This window comes from Suricata suricatta, chromosome 9, assembly GCF_006229205.1.
Source record: "Suricata suricatta isolate VVHF042 chromosome 9, meerkat_22Aug2017_6uvM2_HiC, whole genome shotgun sequence".
Classification (NCBI taxonomy): Eukaryota; Metazoa; Chordata; class Mammalia; order Carnivora; family Herpestidae; genus Suricata; species Suricata suricatta.
The window spans coordinates 62,993,665-63,007,744 of NC_043708.1; the positions used below are offsets into that span (position 1 = coordinate 62,993,665).

Genomic DNA, 14,080 nt, shown 5'->3' on the forward strand with positions numbered 1-14,080 from the left:
AGTCTATCATCATCATCCAGTAGTTGATTGAGTGAACTTTAAGGTGTTCCATTGTGTCATCCTCCTTTGCTTCTATTTTATTGTATTTCTCTTCTTCCCCTTCAAGAAGTCTATTGTGAATGCACATACATGTATATTGAATACTTTTTCAGTTGATTAAATGCTTTTAGTGGCTTCCAGCGTCATTAAATCTGACTCTTTTTGGTTACTGCTGTCTCTCACTTAACAGTTTGTTTTTGTGGAAACGTTTAGTACTGTAAGCTTTCTTATACATTAATTGATAAGAGGGATAAAACTTTCAGAATTTCCTAAAGGAGGAATTTTTATATACTTCAAACATACATAGAAGTAGAGTGTATACTATAAGGAATCTATTATACCCATCAACTGTCTGACTGCTTGGTTGTCAGTATATGGCCAGTCTTATTTCATGCATTCATTAATTCATTGTTGGCTTAAATAACAGAAATTTGTTTTCTCATGGTTCTGGAGGCTAGAAGTCCAAGAGCAGAGTGTCAGCCAGTTTGGTTTCTTCTGAGCCCTCTTTCCTTGCCTTGCAGTTGGTCACCTTCTCACTGTGTCTTCACATCATTTTTCATTTGTGCATGTGCATCTCTAGTGTCACTCTGCCCTAATTTTATCTTCTTAGGACACTAGCCACATTGGATTAGGACTTGCTCTCATAGCCTCATTTTAACTTTAAAGGCCCTTTTCCCAAAGACAACCCCATTCTGAGGTACTGGTAGAGTATTGTTTCATTTAAACCAGAGTTGACAGATATATTCTTTTAAGAGCCATATAGTAAATTATGTGCATATTACATGTCCTACAGACTCTGTCAGCTGCTCAATTCTGCCATTGTAGCAGTAGCAACCATAAATAATATGTAAATAAATGAGCATGACTGTGTTTCAGTAAAGCTTTATTTACAAAATAAATAAAGGCAGATTTGTCTCAAAGCCATTTTGTTTATTTAATATAGAAATATTTATACATATATACACTTACTTTATACATGTTTTTTTTATATTTATGAAAGTACACTTATCATAATTGTGCATCTCTGTGATTAAAGTATACAAACTAAATACACCATGTAACCAGCACCTAGATCAAAAAATAGAACATTATCAATACCCCAAACTCTCTCCTCATGTTCTCTTCTAGTTCCCTGTCCTACCCAGAATAACCACTGTCCTAATGTGCAACATCATATATTAGTTTTACCTGCTTTTTATATTTTATATCATTGGAATCATATGGTATGTACTCTTTTATGTGTGGCTTTCTTCAACGTTACGTTCAAGAGATTTGTCCGTATTACTGCCTGTAATTGTAAATCTTGTTGAACCTTTAAAAACTTGGATTTTTGTTCTCCACATAGATTAAACAAAAATGCTTTCCAGTAAACTAGATTTAGTTCGAGCTCTTAGTTAACCAGACATTATCGTGGAATACTTGGTGCCAAGATGGATTTAAGATTACCGTTCAAAATTAGATGATTGTCAGGGTTTTTTACTGGATATTTGAGAGAAATATTTTTTTAAACTTTGTGTGTTCTCTGTTTCTCTTTTCAGGTTAGTGATCATAGCACGCAAATACTATACTTTGTTTTTATGTTATCATTTCCTTCAACAAAGAACAATTCATTGTGTCTTATGCTTGGTTATGCTGCTGTAGCATTTTAAATTGTTTTTTTCTGTTTTCACAGACCTGGGCACTACATTCACTGTCACTGATCATTGATTCTGCTGGCCCACTCTATCATATGCATGTGGAATCCACTCTTTCTCTTATTATAATGTTATTGTTAAATGTGCCTCCTACTCATGCTGAAGTTCACCAAAGTCTCGGTCGCTGTTTGAATGCCCTTATTACTACATTGGGTCCAGAACTGCAGGGTATGCATAGTTCATTTTGTGATGTTTTATATTAAAAATATACATGTGAAAATGAATTCATTTCTTATTACTGACTCAAATAATTGTCAGTGAAGTGAAGTTTAGCACTGTTCAACGCAAATACATGGGCAGAATGTCGAGAGTCATCTCAGGAAAAGATTTTGACTCCTGCATGTTGGCATAATAGAAAATAATATAGAAAATAGGAAGTTTAATGTAAGCTCCACCACTATTTTTTTTTTTAAGTTTATTTATTCTTGAGAAAGAGAACGAGAAAACCGCAAGCAGGCTCCGTGCTTTCAGTGCAAAACCCGATACATGGCTCAATCTCATGAACTGTGAGGTCACGACCTGAGCCAAAAATCAAGAGTCATACGTTTAACCAACTGTGCCATTGAGACTTCCCACTCCACCACTAGTTAATTGGGTGACCTTTGGAAAATCTTTGTCTTTGGTCTTTGGTTCCCTTCTCTATCAAATGAGAGAAAAGTTGAAAAACCTTTATGATTGGCACATAGTAGGTGAGCAATATATTTTTTGAAATGCCATTTTCTGATTTCTCTTACCTTGAAAAGTATCATATTAGAAAGATTAGGTATATTTTTTAAATGCTTTCCTTAACAATTGAAGTGATAGATATATAGTGGAATAATGTGAAGAATTCTTTTGTTCTAAGAAATAAATGACAAAGTCCCCAAATTCAGATAATCTGATCTTTTCAACTGGAAGGTCCATGAATGATTTTAATATTTCAAAGAAACTGCAGTAATACAAGCCGGGCTAAGTTCATTGGCCATTTCTAATTCCACTTTTTCTGAAATTTTGGTAGAGCCTCACAGATAGGCTTAGGGTCTTATTTGCCTAATGATTTGTATTGACATAAATTTTTCAGACTGGGAATAAGTAATATAACCAAAAAATCTGTCGCCTAGTTTATCCCTGTTTTTGTAGAAGAAATTTACTTCACAGATCCTTAACTATAAAATTGGTTAAAATAAATAAACTCAATAATATGTGTTCAAAGAGGAATGATTTCATAGACCAGTTATTCAAAGATTTCTGCTTTCATTTTAGGTAATAGTACTTCCATTTCCACCTTAAGGACTTCCTGTCTTTTGGGTTGTGCAGTGATGCAAGATAACCCAGACTGCCTTGTTCAAGCTCAGGCCATCTATTGCCTTCAGCAGCTTCATATGTTTGCTCCAAGACATGTCAATCTGTCTAGTTTGGTCAGCTGCCTTTGTGTGAGTATAAAATTATAAGTGAGTCCTTACATTGGAAACTTAAATTTATTTTAATAATTCTCTACTCTGTGTATAATAGCTGTTTTCTCTCAGTTCTAGTTTTTTTAGGAGGTAGGGCCAAATTTCATATAATATTATCTCAAACCTCTCCTATATTGATTTAGTTTTATTCTAGTATAGTTGAACTTACCATATGGAATGTTTATTCATTAATCAGTAAACATACATTGGATGCTTAAATGTCCTTGGTACTGTATAAATGCTATAGAACATGGAAAATATGTATGTGAGAATGTCTTTTCCTTTCTTTGTTCCAAATAATTATATATAAAGCTCTCTGCAAACCAGATGGGAAGATAACATTTGTCCTTCATATTCTACTTTCATATGCATCAATATCTCGGTTCTAATATGTTTAATAAATAATGCAAGATGAATGCTAAAAGTACTGATAAAATGGTTCATAATCATCAGTGGTTTTAAGGTTTACCTTGAGTATAACCAACCACCTTCTATTTAGACTTGACTCAAAAATTGTGTTACATTTGGAATTAAAACTTGACACCATTGCTTTTATACTATTTCTGCCCCTAAAATGTTTATAACATTGTTTTCTTGTTAGTAAAATGACAGTTGAGAATCATTATTTTAGACAGACCTTTCATTTACAAGCTGAAGGCAGGATATGCAGCATTTTGGACATTGAAAGAACTTCAAATGTCATTAAAACCAATCTTTCCAGTAACAAAGATAAACCAAGCACCAAAAAGTAAAATTTGTCCAAGGTAACCCATCTAGATGTAATGGTAGCTCTAAGTCTAGAATCTAGGTTTCTTTTTGTGTTTTGTTTTTTTTAATTTTTAATGTTTATTTTTGAGAGAGACAGAGTATGAGCAGAGAAGGGGCAGAGAGAGAGGCAGACACAGAATCTAAAGCAGGCTTTAGTCTCCAGGGTGTCGCACAGGGCTCAATGTGGGGCTAGAACTCACGGACCATGAGATCATGACCTGAGCCAAAGTCAGATGCTCAACTGACTGAGCTACCCAGATGCCCCCAGAATCAAGGTTTCTGATCTACGTGTTCAGTTCCCATTTCTTTATTTGTTACTGACTTTGTAATTTTGATTAGCTCTTAATCTCATCTCTACCTTCTAGCTTTGTGATCTTCAAAAAGTCCCATAACCTCTTCTAGCCTCAGCTGTCTTGATTATAAAACACAAGGATTACACAAAATACCACCCATTAAGGCACATGTCTTAGGCATTTAATAACCACTCAATATATAGTAGTTTTTGTCTTAACATATAACTTAAACATATAACTTAACATATATATACATTATATGAATCTTCATAGTGATTTTTATAGTCAAAGTTATGTAAGTTTCTTAAAAAAGAGAATGTGACTGACTTTTCTGATAGAAACCTGATTCTCCTTCTGGATTAAATACATATTAGAGAAAATGGCACTTATGGAAAAGGAATATTATCTACTACTCAATGACTTTTCCCTAGGAATATTATTCTCTATTCAAAGAACCATCCCCTAAACCAATTATTGAAAAATAGCCACTCTTTTGCAAGTTGGTCAGATTTTCACTCTCCATTATATTAAGTTTATTGAGAAATAAAGAGCAAAACTTACTACTCATTCCCAATGATTTAGAACTGATTAAATTTGTTGCTCTTATTTTCCTAGACTGAGAAAGTTTACATATAAAGAACAGAGATTACTATTGGATGTTTCTTTTAGGAATATTCAGAGCAGTTGAGAAAATCAGATTTAACAATTTAAAATCTTAGTCATGTTACTCCTAATATTTAAGCAGAAAAATGATTCTTATCTAGAAATTATTGAAAAATTGTTATCACTATAGTTTGTTAATTTCATGTCTTTTTTTTTTTTAGTAAGCTTTTATTCTAAATTTATTAGATTGAATTTATTAAATTTAGAGTCTTTCCTATTGTAAGAAAATTGCTTTTGCCTTTCTGTTTAACAATTTTATGATCAGATTTTCTTTTATACAAAGAATTATTTAGCATGAAGTGTTTTCATATTAATTGAAACTCCCTGAATATTCAGAACGTATTTCATCTTTAGGAAAGACTCTTACCGAAAGGGTTTTCTTCTAACTGCATGCCGTTTAACTTCCATTCTGAACTTGGTCGTAGCTACACTAGCAATTCTGAGTACTCTCAATTTTAAAAGTTGGCTTCCAAGAATAAAAAATCTATAATTAACTCGTGATGAAGTAAACCATTAACTTTGTCCCTTGCTGAACACCTGTTCATATGAATGCAATCCAGATCACTCTTTTAACACTCATGTCTATTTGATCAGGCTTTGTTACTGAGGCTTAATGAGAGGTTCCAAAGGAAAACCTAATTCCATAAATGTACCTTTTTAAGTTATTGTGTATTTTATGTCCTTACAGCTTGAGTTGGCTATTTCTAAGATCTTAGCTCAACTCATATTTTAAGTTAAAAAATGAAATATTTGTGGCATATTTTAAAGTTGAAGCTAAGCCAGTTTGAATGATAGCTCTATCAACATTTATATTTTAATGCTTAGTGGACTGTTGTCAAAGTCATCCTAGTATTTATCTTTTGGTTTTGTCATGACCAGTCTGTCATTTGTTTTTGTGCAGGAGATCTTGTTGGATAATTCTGTGTTGGTAGGTCCCTCACCCTCAATTCCTAACTTTTTTTGAGGTTTGCAGTGCTGTTTCTGTGTCGTTATTTTGGTTGTAGATGTTCTTGTTTTCCCCTGCATCTCTTTGTTTAAGCTAACCATTAATGCAAAGTCCAGTATGTGTAGCATGTTACATGGTGTTTATTTAATACCAGTGTGAACAAATCCTCCCTAACCTTCTCCAGCCAGTGCATTCACTCCTTGCACTTAATTTTGCATTATTTTGATTTAATATATTCATTTCAGAAAGGAATTATAGTTACAGTTTGACCTAATTTCTGTATTTTTGCCTGCGTGGTTTGTTTGCCTTAACTCACTCTATTCCTCTTTCCAATATAAATGCTGGAGAATGATGTGGAGATATGAAGTATTCTGTTTTGCTTTGTGCGACCGCCTTCAATTTTTTTCTACCAAACAAGTAAAGAGTACTTTATAAGCATGCTTTCTCTAAAAGATTGTTTGACTGGCCTGAATAAATGCTGCACCTGCCTTGTATTCTATGCTTGTAAAACTCCAATGAAATAACTAGTGGGTTCATTAATTTTTCTTTAAAACTGCCTTGTAGAATGCTTTTTTGTCATTGTTGTAAAATACAGCCATAATCTTGGCATGAATAAACTTAATCTTTTTACATTTTAACTCCTTTGTTATCCTATGTACTAGTTTCTTACAGTGGAATGACATTTTTAACATGGTTGGAATGACATTTACTTGAGACTTTGTGAATAGCATTCCTCTTTCGACTTTTGAGTTTATGATATGTCTTGAGGGTATAATAAAATATATTTATAAAGCAATTCCCATCCATATGTTTCACTGATGATATATTCACAAACCTGTTCTGTCTTTGGCTTCTGATAAAATTTAGGGTTTCACTCTCTTTGCATGTGTTTTTTATGTGTCAAAAATCAACTGTCACCACCTGCTCTTTTTCTCAGAATTTATCCTCTTCTCTTTTCAAAAACTCACCTACTTCAGTCCTGTTTTTTCTCACACCTTATCTAAATAAAGATCACTGTAAGAATTATGCCTTTTTTCTCAAATTTTGCTTGGAAAATCAACAGTGTAAGACACATATTTATTGTCATAAGCCACACTTTCCTGGTCTTTGCTTTCATAGTTAGAAAAAAATAAATTTCAAACACTCTAGACTTTATTTTACTTATGAATCACTTAAAAAGAATTTGTATCCAGAAACTTTTGGCTTTTTTAGTTGTTCATATAAGGTATTTCACAGTCCTATCATTTACCTTCAGTAGACATAACCTGTTGAGATTTACATTGTTCAAATACTTCTAAGAAAAATATGTGGAGGGAGTCTGTCATTCTGAATAGAAATACTCTGTATCTTTAAGATATGTACACATCTAGATATGTATATCCATATATACCAGTAGATATACATATATGTAAACCTGTTGTCTATAATGTGCGTCTCTAGAGAGTATTTTTGGTGAATATGTTTTCTGAGTAAAACTCTTTTCTGCTTTTATTTGAAAATGCATTTACTTACTTAGGCATCTGAATAAAATACTATTGATAGAGACTTTTAATAATAGTTAATAACTAACATTTTTTGAGCACTTGCTGTTTGCCAGATACTATGCTAAACCCTTTTGCATGTTTCTCTGTGTTAACTTTACAGCAGCCCTATAAGTCCCAGGTAGTGTTATTTCCATCTTACAAATAAGGAAACTAAGGCATGGAGAGGTTAAATAACTTGCCCAAGGTCACACAGCTAGTAAATGGCAGATCTTGGACTCAAACTGAGGCAGTTGACTCCAGAGCCTCCCTTTTAAGGCAGTATGTTATATTGCTTATATGGATCAATATAAATTTCTACTTAGAGGATGATAAAACATAATATTGTTGCACTGTAATATTGAGTTTATACAGGGCAAACATATAAGCTACAAATAAAGCCTTTCTCAGTTGTATTTTGTTTATCTCAAAACTATTTTTATTCATACAAATTTTGTGTCTTCTAACACTGTCCAGAGGCTTCTGCTTGAATGTTTATGAATATTTCATAATCAAGTACATGTATTACTCATTAAGCTATTTATTTCTAAATTATAATAAAATATATGTAGTAGAATAGTTTAAAGAAGTTTCTATATATTTAATAAATTGAATCTAGCCCAATGATAGGCTAGACAGAGTCAGGAGGGATCCAGTGAATGTCTATTAGACTTATTGTGAATGCCACCAAGAATTTCAGCTCTTTCATTTCCCATTTGTTATTTTTCAGGTGAATCTTTGTAGTCCCTATTTGTTACTGAGAAGAGCGGTACTGGCTTGTTTACGTCAGCTCGTACAGAGAGAAGCAGCTGAAGTTTCAGAACATGCTGTTATGCTTGCTAAAGATAACAGAGATGAGTTTACTCCAGGTAATTCTTTTTATCAACATTATCTCCAGCTCAAATGATTTTTTAAAATAATTTTTTAAGTTCATTTATTTATTTTGAGAGAGAGGGCACATGTGTGGGGAAGGGGCAGAGAGAGAGGGAAAGAGAGAATTAGAAGCAGGCCCCACACCATCAGCACAGAGCCCAGCGTGGGGCTCGGTCTCACGAACTGCAAGATCACAACCTGAGTCAAAATCAAGAGTCAGATGCTCAAGAGTTGGACACTCAACCAACTGAGCCACCCAGGTGCCCCAGATAATATTTTTAATGTTTATTTATTTTTGAGAGAGAGTACAAGCAGGGGGTGGAGAATATGCAGAGAGAGGTGGGGACAGAGGATCTGAACTAGGCTCTGTATTGACAGCAGCAAGCCTGACACAGGGCTGAAGCTCATGAACCATGAGATCATGACCTGAGCCAAAGTCAGACACTCAACCGACAGAGCCCCTCAAATGATTTGCTTTAATTTTAAGTCTTCCATTTAAACATGAGTTTTTTAAATGAAATTTTAAAGTCAATATATAATGTCTTAAACCTGCTACAAGACACAGTTGCTGGCAATTCCTACCATTCCCAACCAGTGATGTTACTGGTTTAGAACAATGATTTTCAAACTTAGGTCCCCAAACTAGCACTATCCACCTAACTGAGAACTTGTTAGAAATGCAAATTATTTGGCCCCATCCCAAATCTGCTTAATTAGAAATCTGGGAGTAGAGCCCAGCAATCTGTTTTCTATGTTTTTACAGTCCTTGTTAATGTGTATAGAAACTTGAGAGGCACTCAAATTTTAGAGCAAGTTTTTTCACAGCAATCCATTGAAGTTGGATATAGTCTTTAAGTAGTTTACCATATGTGCCTTTCTTCCTCCGAAATCTCATTTAATAAAATTTATCATAGATATATCTTCTTTAGGTAAAAGGGTTTTTATGCCCCTTCTTTATTTTAGAGCTGAATTAAAAGATTTCTTAGTTGGTGAGATTTAAGTATGCATCTCTTTATTTTAAAGTTTTGTGAGTAACCCAAATATACATATAAATTCAAACAACCTCCAAAAATAGTCATGGTAATATCTTACTCTTTTATGTATAGAGCTTCCAAAGTGCTGTCACACTTTGAGGAGGTCTCAGGCTTCACAAATCTTTCCAATATCTAAAGTATTCAGATCAGTATGTTTTACTGTCATCCTGTGCTCCTTAGTTTGTTATTATACTAAGACTTTAACTCTTTGACTTGAGTTCATCAGCATTGCTGAACTAATACAGTAGTCACCCAGACAGGTTGCAGACCTCATTTGAAAATAATTGATTACTTACCTTAACCAGAGAAATTTTCATCTTCTAACCATGTGAGATACTCTACCTAAGTGACCTTCAGTTTATAATCGCCACTGAAATTGTCTGCATCATTTGCTTTAGGCTTTGATTGTGTAAACATGCTGGTATATGTTCCTAGAATTCTTAAATTAGCTATAGGAATAAAACACAGTAAAGAACTCATTATATGATTCCTTTTTAAAAGTTTTGTAATTTTTCACACCAGTGGAAAAAGTTCAAAGAAGTGTGCAGTGAACACATATATTCACCTACTTAGCATCTCTATGGCATTCATTTTATATATCTTCCTCTCTTTCCGTACACACCTAGATGCATACCTTTTGCTAAACTATCTGAAAGCAGGCTACAGACACCATGTCAGCTAACTCCTAATATATACATTTTCCTTAATGACCACACATCACTTCCACACATAATAAAATCAAAATTGATTGAGTAACCCTCATAGAATATGCACTTCTCACACATATTTCCCCAGTTATCCAAAAAAATGTCCTTTATGCCTCCTTCCTACACTCCCTTACTACCACCCAAATTTAGGATCCAGCCATGATTCACACATTACATTGTTTTTTCTCTCTTTAGACTCCTAATCCAAAACATTCCTACTACCTACTTCTGATCTTTTTTTTCTTTAAGCGAATTATAGTTGACACACAGTGTGAATTTGTTTCAAGTGTACAGCATGATGTTTCGACAAGCTTAAATAAACATTATGCTGTTTCACAAGTGTAGCTACCATCTGTCACCACACCACACTATTATAGTACCACTGACTTATTTCCCTACACTATACCTTTTATCTCACTGATGCCTCCTTCTAGTCTTTAAAAGACCATTTCTCGCACAAAATAGTGTAATAGTAGCATTATCTTTAGAATCTAAGTGCTTTCATAAATTCTAGATAAGTTCAGGTTGCCTGGGTGGCTCAGTTGGTCAAGCATCTGACTCGATTTCAGCTTAGGTCATGATCTGACAGTTCATGGGATTGAGCCCCACGTCAGTCAGCACAGAGCCTGCTTAGGATTCTTCTCTCCCTCTCTCAACTTAAAAAATAAATAAATGAATGAATGCTAGTTAAGTTAAATCTTCAAGAGAAAATTTGTTTGTTCTTTTGGCATTTCCAGAATTAGAGGATGCTAGATCAAGGCTTATATTTCCCCTTTGAGGTGCTTTATGACCTTGCAGTGAGAATATCTGCATGTAGTATTTTAATAACTCTGGAATGTGTATATGTCTCATATGGAAGTTTTGTTTTCTGTATTACTTAGATCATCGATTTTCTTCTTGTCAGATGCTAACATCAGAGAAGTGGGCCTTGAAGGGGCATTATTGACCTTACTAGACAAAGAGACAGATCAGAAGTTATGCCATGATATCAAAGAGACTTTAAATCATATGCTTACATCTATGGCAGTGGATAAGCTCTCCTTCTGGTTAAAGCTTTGTAAAGATGTACTTGCTGCATCTGCTGGTAAGTAGTTGTGGTTACCAGTTGAAATACAATTTAAAGTAAAAATGTTCTGTAAAATTGTTTGCCAGTGACAGTTTATCAGTTTTATGTGAGTATTTGGATTGTAATTGCTTGTTGCTTTTTTCAAATGGAAATTCTAGTTTTTAAGTCCAACACTTAAACTTGTGGGGGTTTTTTATTCTTCTAATTGTCTTTTATGACTTCCCTGTTTAAAACAATCTACAAAGTAGAGTTATTTATACCATAAAACAGATGACGTGACTTACAGTAGCCCCATTGTTTGTTTTCCTACATACAGTATTTGAGGGATTTCATCATATCACCTTAATAGAAAAATCATCAAAAGTTACATTTTGAGCAAGCAGGTTTCTCTACACTCAGTAATGTTGATTTCAAACAGGGTTAAGAAATAGTGTTATTTACCTAATGTATTTGTGAGTATAATTGTTAGTGAGAATGTGTATTAGAGTCCTTCAAATTTATATCTTTGGCGTAAGAGAGGACATAAATGAGAGGAAGAAAAGAGACAAATCAGTTCTGTTCCAGGTATTATACATACTTTACTTGATTTAATCCTTTAACCATCCAGTGAGTAGGCAGTAATATTCCATTTTACACAAGAGAAAACAAGGTTTTGAAAGGTTAAGTAATTGGTCCAGAGACATACACGATGGATTCAGACTGTACCATGACTTTAAAACCCAGCTTCCTAAACAAAATCAAAAAGGAACTCTTGGGACTTCATCAAGACAAAAACCTCTACACAGCAAAGGGAACAGTCAACAAAACTAAAAGGCACCCTATGGAATGGGAGAAGATATTCACAAATAACATATCTGATAAAGGATTAGTATCCAAAATTTATAAAGAGCTTTTAAAACTCAACACCCAAAAAACAAATAATCCAGTGAAGAAATGGGTAGAAAACATGAATAGATGTTTTTCCAAGAAGACATAGAGATGGCTTATAGACACATGAAAACATTCTCAACATCACTCATCCTCTGGGAAATGGAAATCAAAATCATGTTGAAATACCACCTCACACCTGTCAGAAGGGCTAAAATTAACACCACAGGAAACACCCAAGGTTGGCAAGGATTCAGAGAAAGGGGAAACCGTCTTACACCCTTGGTGGGAATGCGAACCACTGTAGCCACTCTGGAAAACAGTATGGAGGTTCCTCAAAAAATTAAAAATAGAGCTGGTCTCTAGTAATTGCACTTGTAGGTATTTATCCAAAGAATACAAAAATGCTGATTCAAAGGGGGCATATGCACCTCAGTGTTTATAGCAGCACTATCAATAATAGCCAGATTATGGAAAGAGTCCAAATAGTTATTGACTAATCAGTGGATAAGAAAAGATGTGATATATGTACATAAGGGAATATTACTCAGCCATCAAAAAGAATGAAATCTTGGGGCACCTGGGTGGCTCAGTTGGTTAAGCATCTAACTTGATTTTGGCTCAAGTCATAATCTCACGTTTCAAGAGGCTCTGTGCTGTCATTGTGAAACCTGCTTGGGATTCTCCTCCTCTCGCTCTATTTCTGCCCCTACTCGACTCATGCTCTGTCTCAAAAAATAAAAATAAAAAATAAAGAATGAAATCTTGCCACTTGAAATGACATGGATGGAACTAGAGTTTCTTACTAAGCGTAATAAGTCAGAGAAATACCAATCAGTACCTTATGATTTCACTCATGTGGAATTTAAGGAACAAAAAGAGTGTGGGAAACCATGAGACTCAACTATGGAGAACAAACTGAGGATTGATGCAGGGAAGTAGGTGGGAGATGGGCTAGATGAGTGACAGGTAGTAAGAATGGCATTCGTGAGGAGTACTGGGTATCATATGTAAGTAATGAATCACTGAATTCTACTCCGGAAGCCAAGGTTACACTGTATGTTAATGAACTAGAATTTAAATAAAGACTTTTTAAAAATGATAATAAAATCCAGCTTCCTACTGTAGTTCGGTGGCTCTTAAACTCAATTACTCAAGCTTTATAATTTGTATTATCTGATTTATGTTAAAAGAATAAAGGTATCATTTTTAAAACTTTTTTTTGCATTCTCTACTGTCTGCCTTGATTCCCATTGGTCCTATTCTCTTCCACTGATTTATTATCTGTTCTTTTGGTCACTGTGCTTTACATGTTTTCCTTTGTTGAGGTTCTCTTCTATCCCGCTACTTGAGAACTTACAGGAGCTTCTCCTTTGAAGAAAATCTATATGTACCTAGATAGGTTGATTACAGTTATGCTGGTATCTCACGTATTTCTGGTATCTCCCAGAGCTTACTTGCTCAGTTTTATTTTACCATTTCTTCCTTACCCTTTGTAGTTTGTCTTTATCCCTTTTTATTAGGAAAACACACATTTTGGTCTTTGTTGGCTTATTTGTCTTTAGACAGGACTTTGCCATAATTTTGTGACATCCTTGCTATCATAATGCACTCAAGAAATGTTGACATACAAGATAATTTAAGGGGCGCTGGGTGACTTAGTTAAGCATCTGACTCTTGATTTCAGCTCGGGTCATGATCTCACCATCAGGAGATCAAACCCCGTGCCACCCTGATGTGGAGCCTGCTTAAGATTCTCTGTCTCCCGCTGTCCCTTTCCTGCTTTCATACACCCTCTTTCTCAAAAACTAAAAAAATACATACTTAAAAAATTTTTTTAACCTTTTTTTGAGAGGCAGAGCACAAGTGGGGGAGGGGCCGAGAGAGAAAGACAGACAGACAGACAGAATTCAAAGTAGGCTCTAGGTTGCAGACTGTCAGCGCAACATGGGGTTTGAACCCATTAACCATGAGATCATGACCAGAGCTGAAATCAGACACTTAACCAACTGAGCCGTCCAAGTACCCCAAGAAGTAAAAAAATTTTAAAGATAATTTAAGGGGAGAAAGTTTGGTCTCTTTTCTAAGCTTAGTTCCATTTGTAGTTGAATTAAACAGAGTTATTAAGTTAACAGTTAATATAAAGACGAAATAATTCCTCAATGCTCGGACCATCA

General features: G+C 34.5%; 1 protein-coding gene across 13 annotated transcripts in view; it reads left to right on the forward strand.

Moving 5' to 3' along the window:
* HEATR5A (HEAT repeat containing 5A) overlaps window positions 1–14,080 on the forward strand; it is a 106,251-nt gene that overhangs the window by 58,827 nt on the left and 33,344 nt on the right. For 9 of the 13 annotated variants that reach the window (XM_029951294.1, XM_029951285.1, XM_029951284.1 and 6 more), the window contains 5 exons: window positions 1,712–1,901; window positions 2,976–3,145; window positions 5,792–5,818; window positions 8,087–8,225; window positions 10,875–11,054. In XM_029951294.1, coding sequence (XP_029807154.1) covers window positions 1,712–1,901; window positions 2,976–3,145; window positions 5,792–5,818; window positions 8,087–8,225; window positions 10,875–11,054 — 706 coding nt within the window. The remainder of the gene's footprint in view (window positions 1–1,711; window positions 1,902–2,975; window positions 3,146–5,791; window positions 5,819–8,086; window positions 8,226–10,874; window positions 11,055–14,080) is intronic. The other 4 variants (XM_029951288.1, XM_029951289.1, XM_029951291.1 and 1 more) reach the window with 1 other exon arrangement.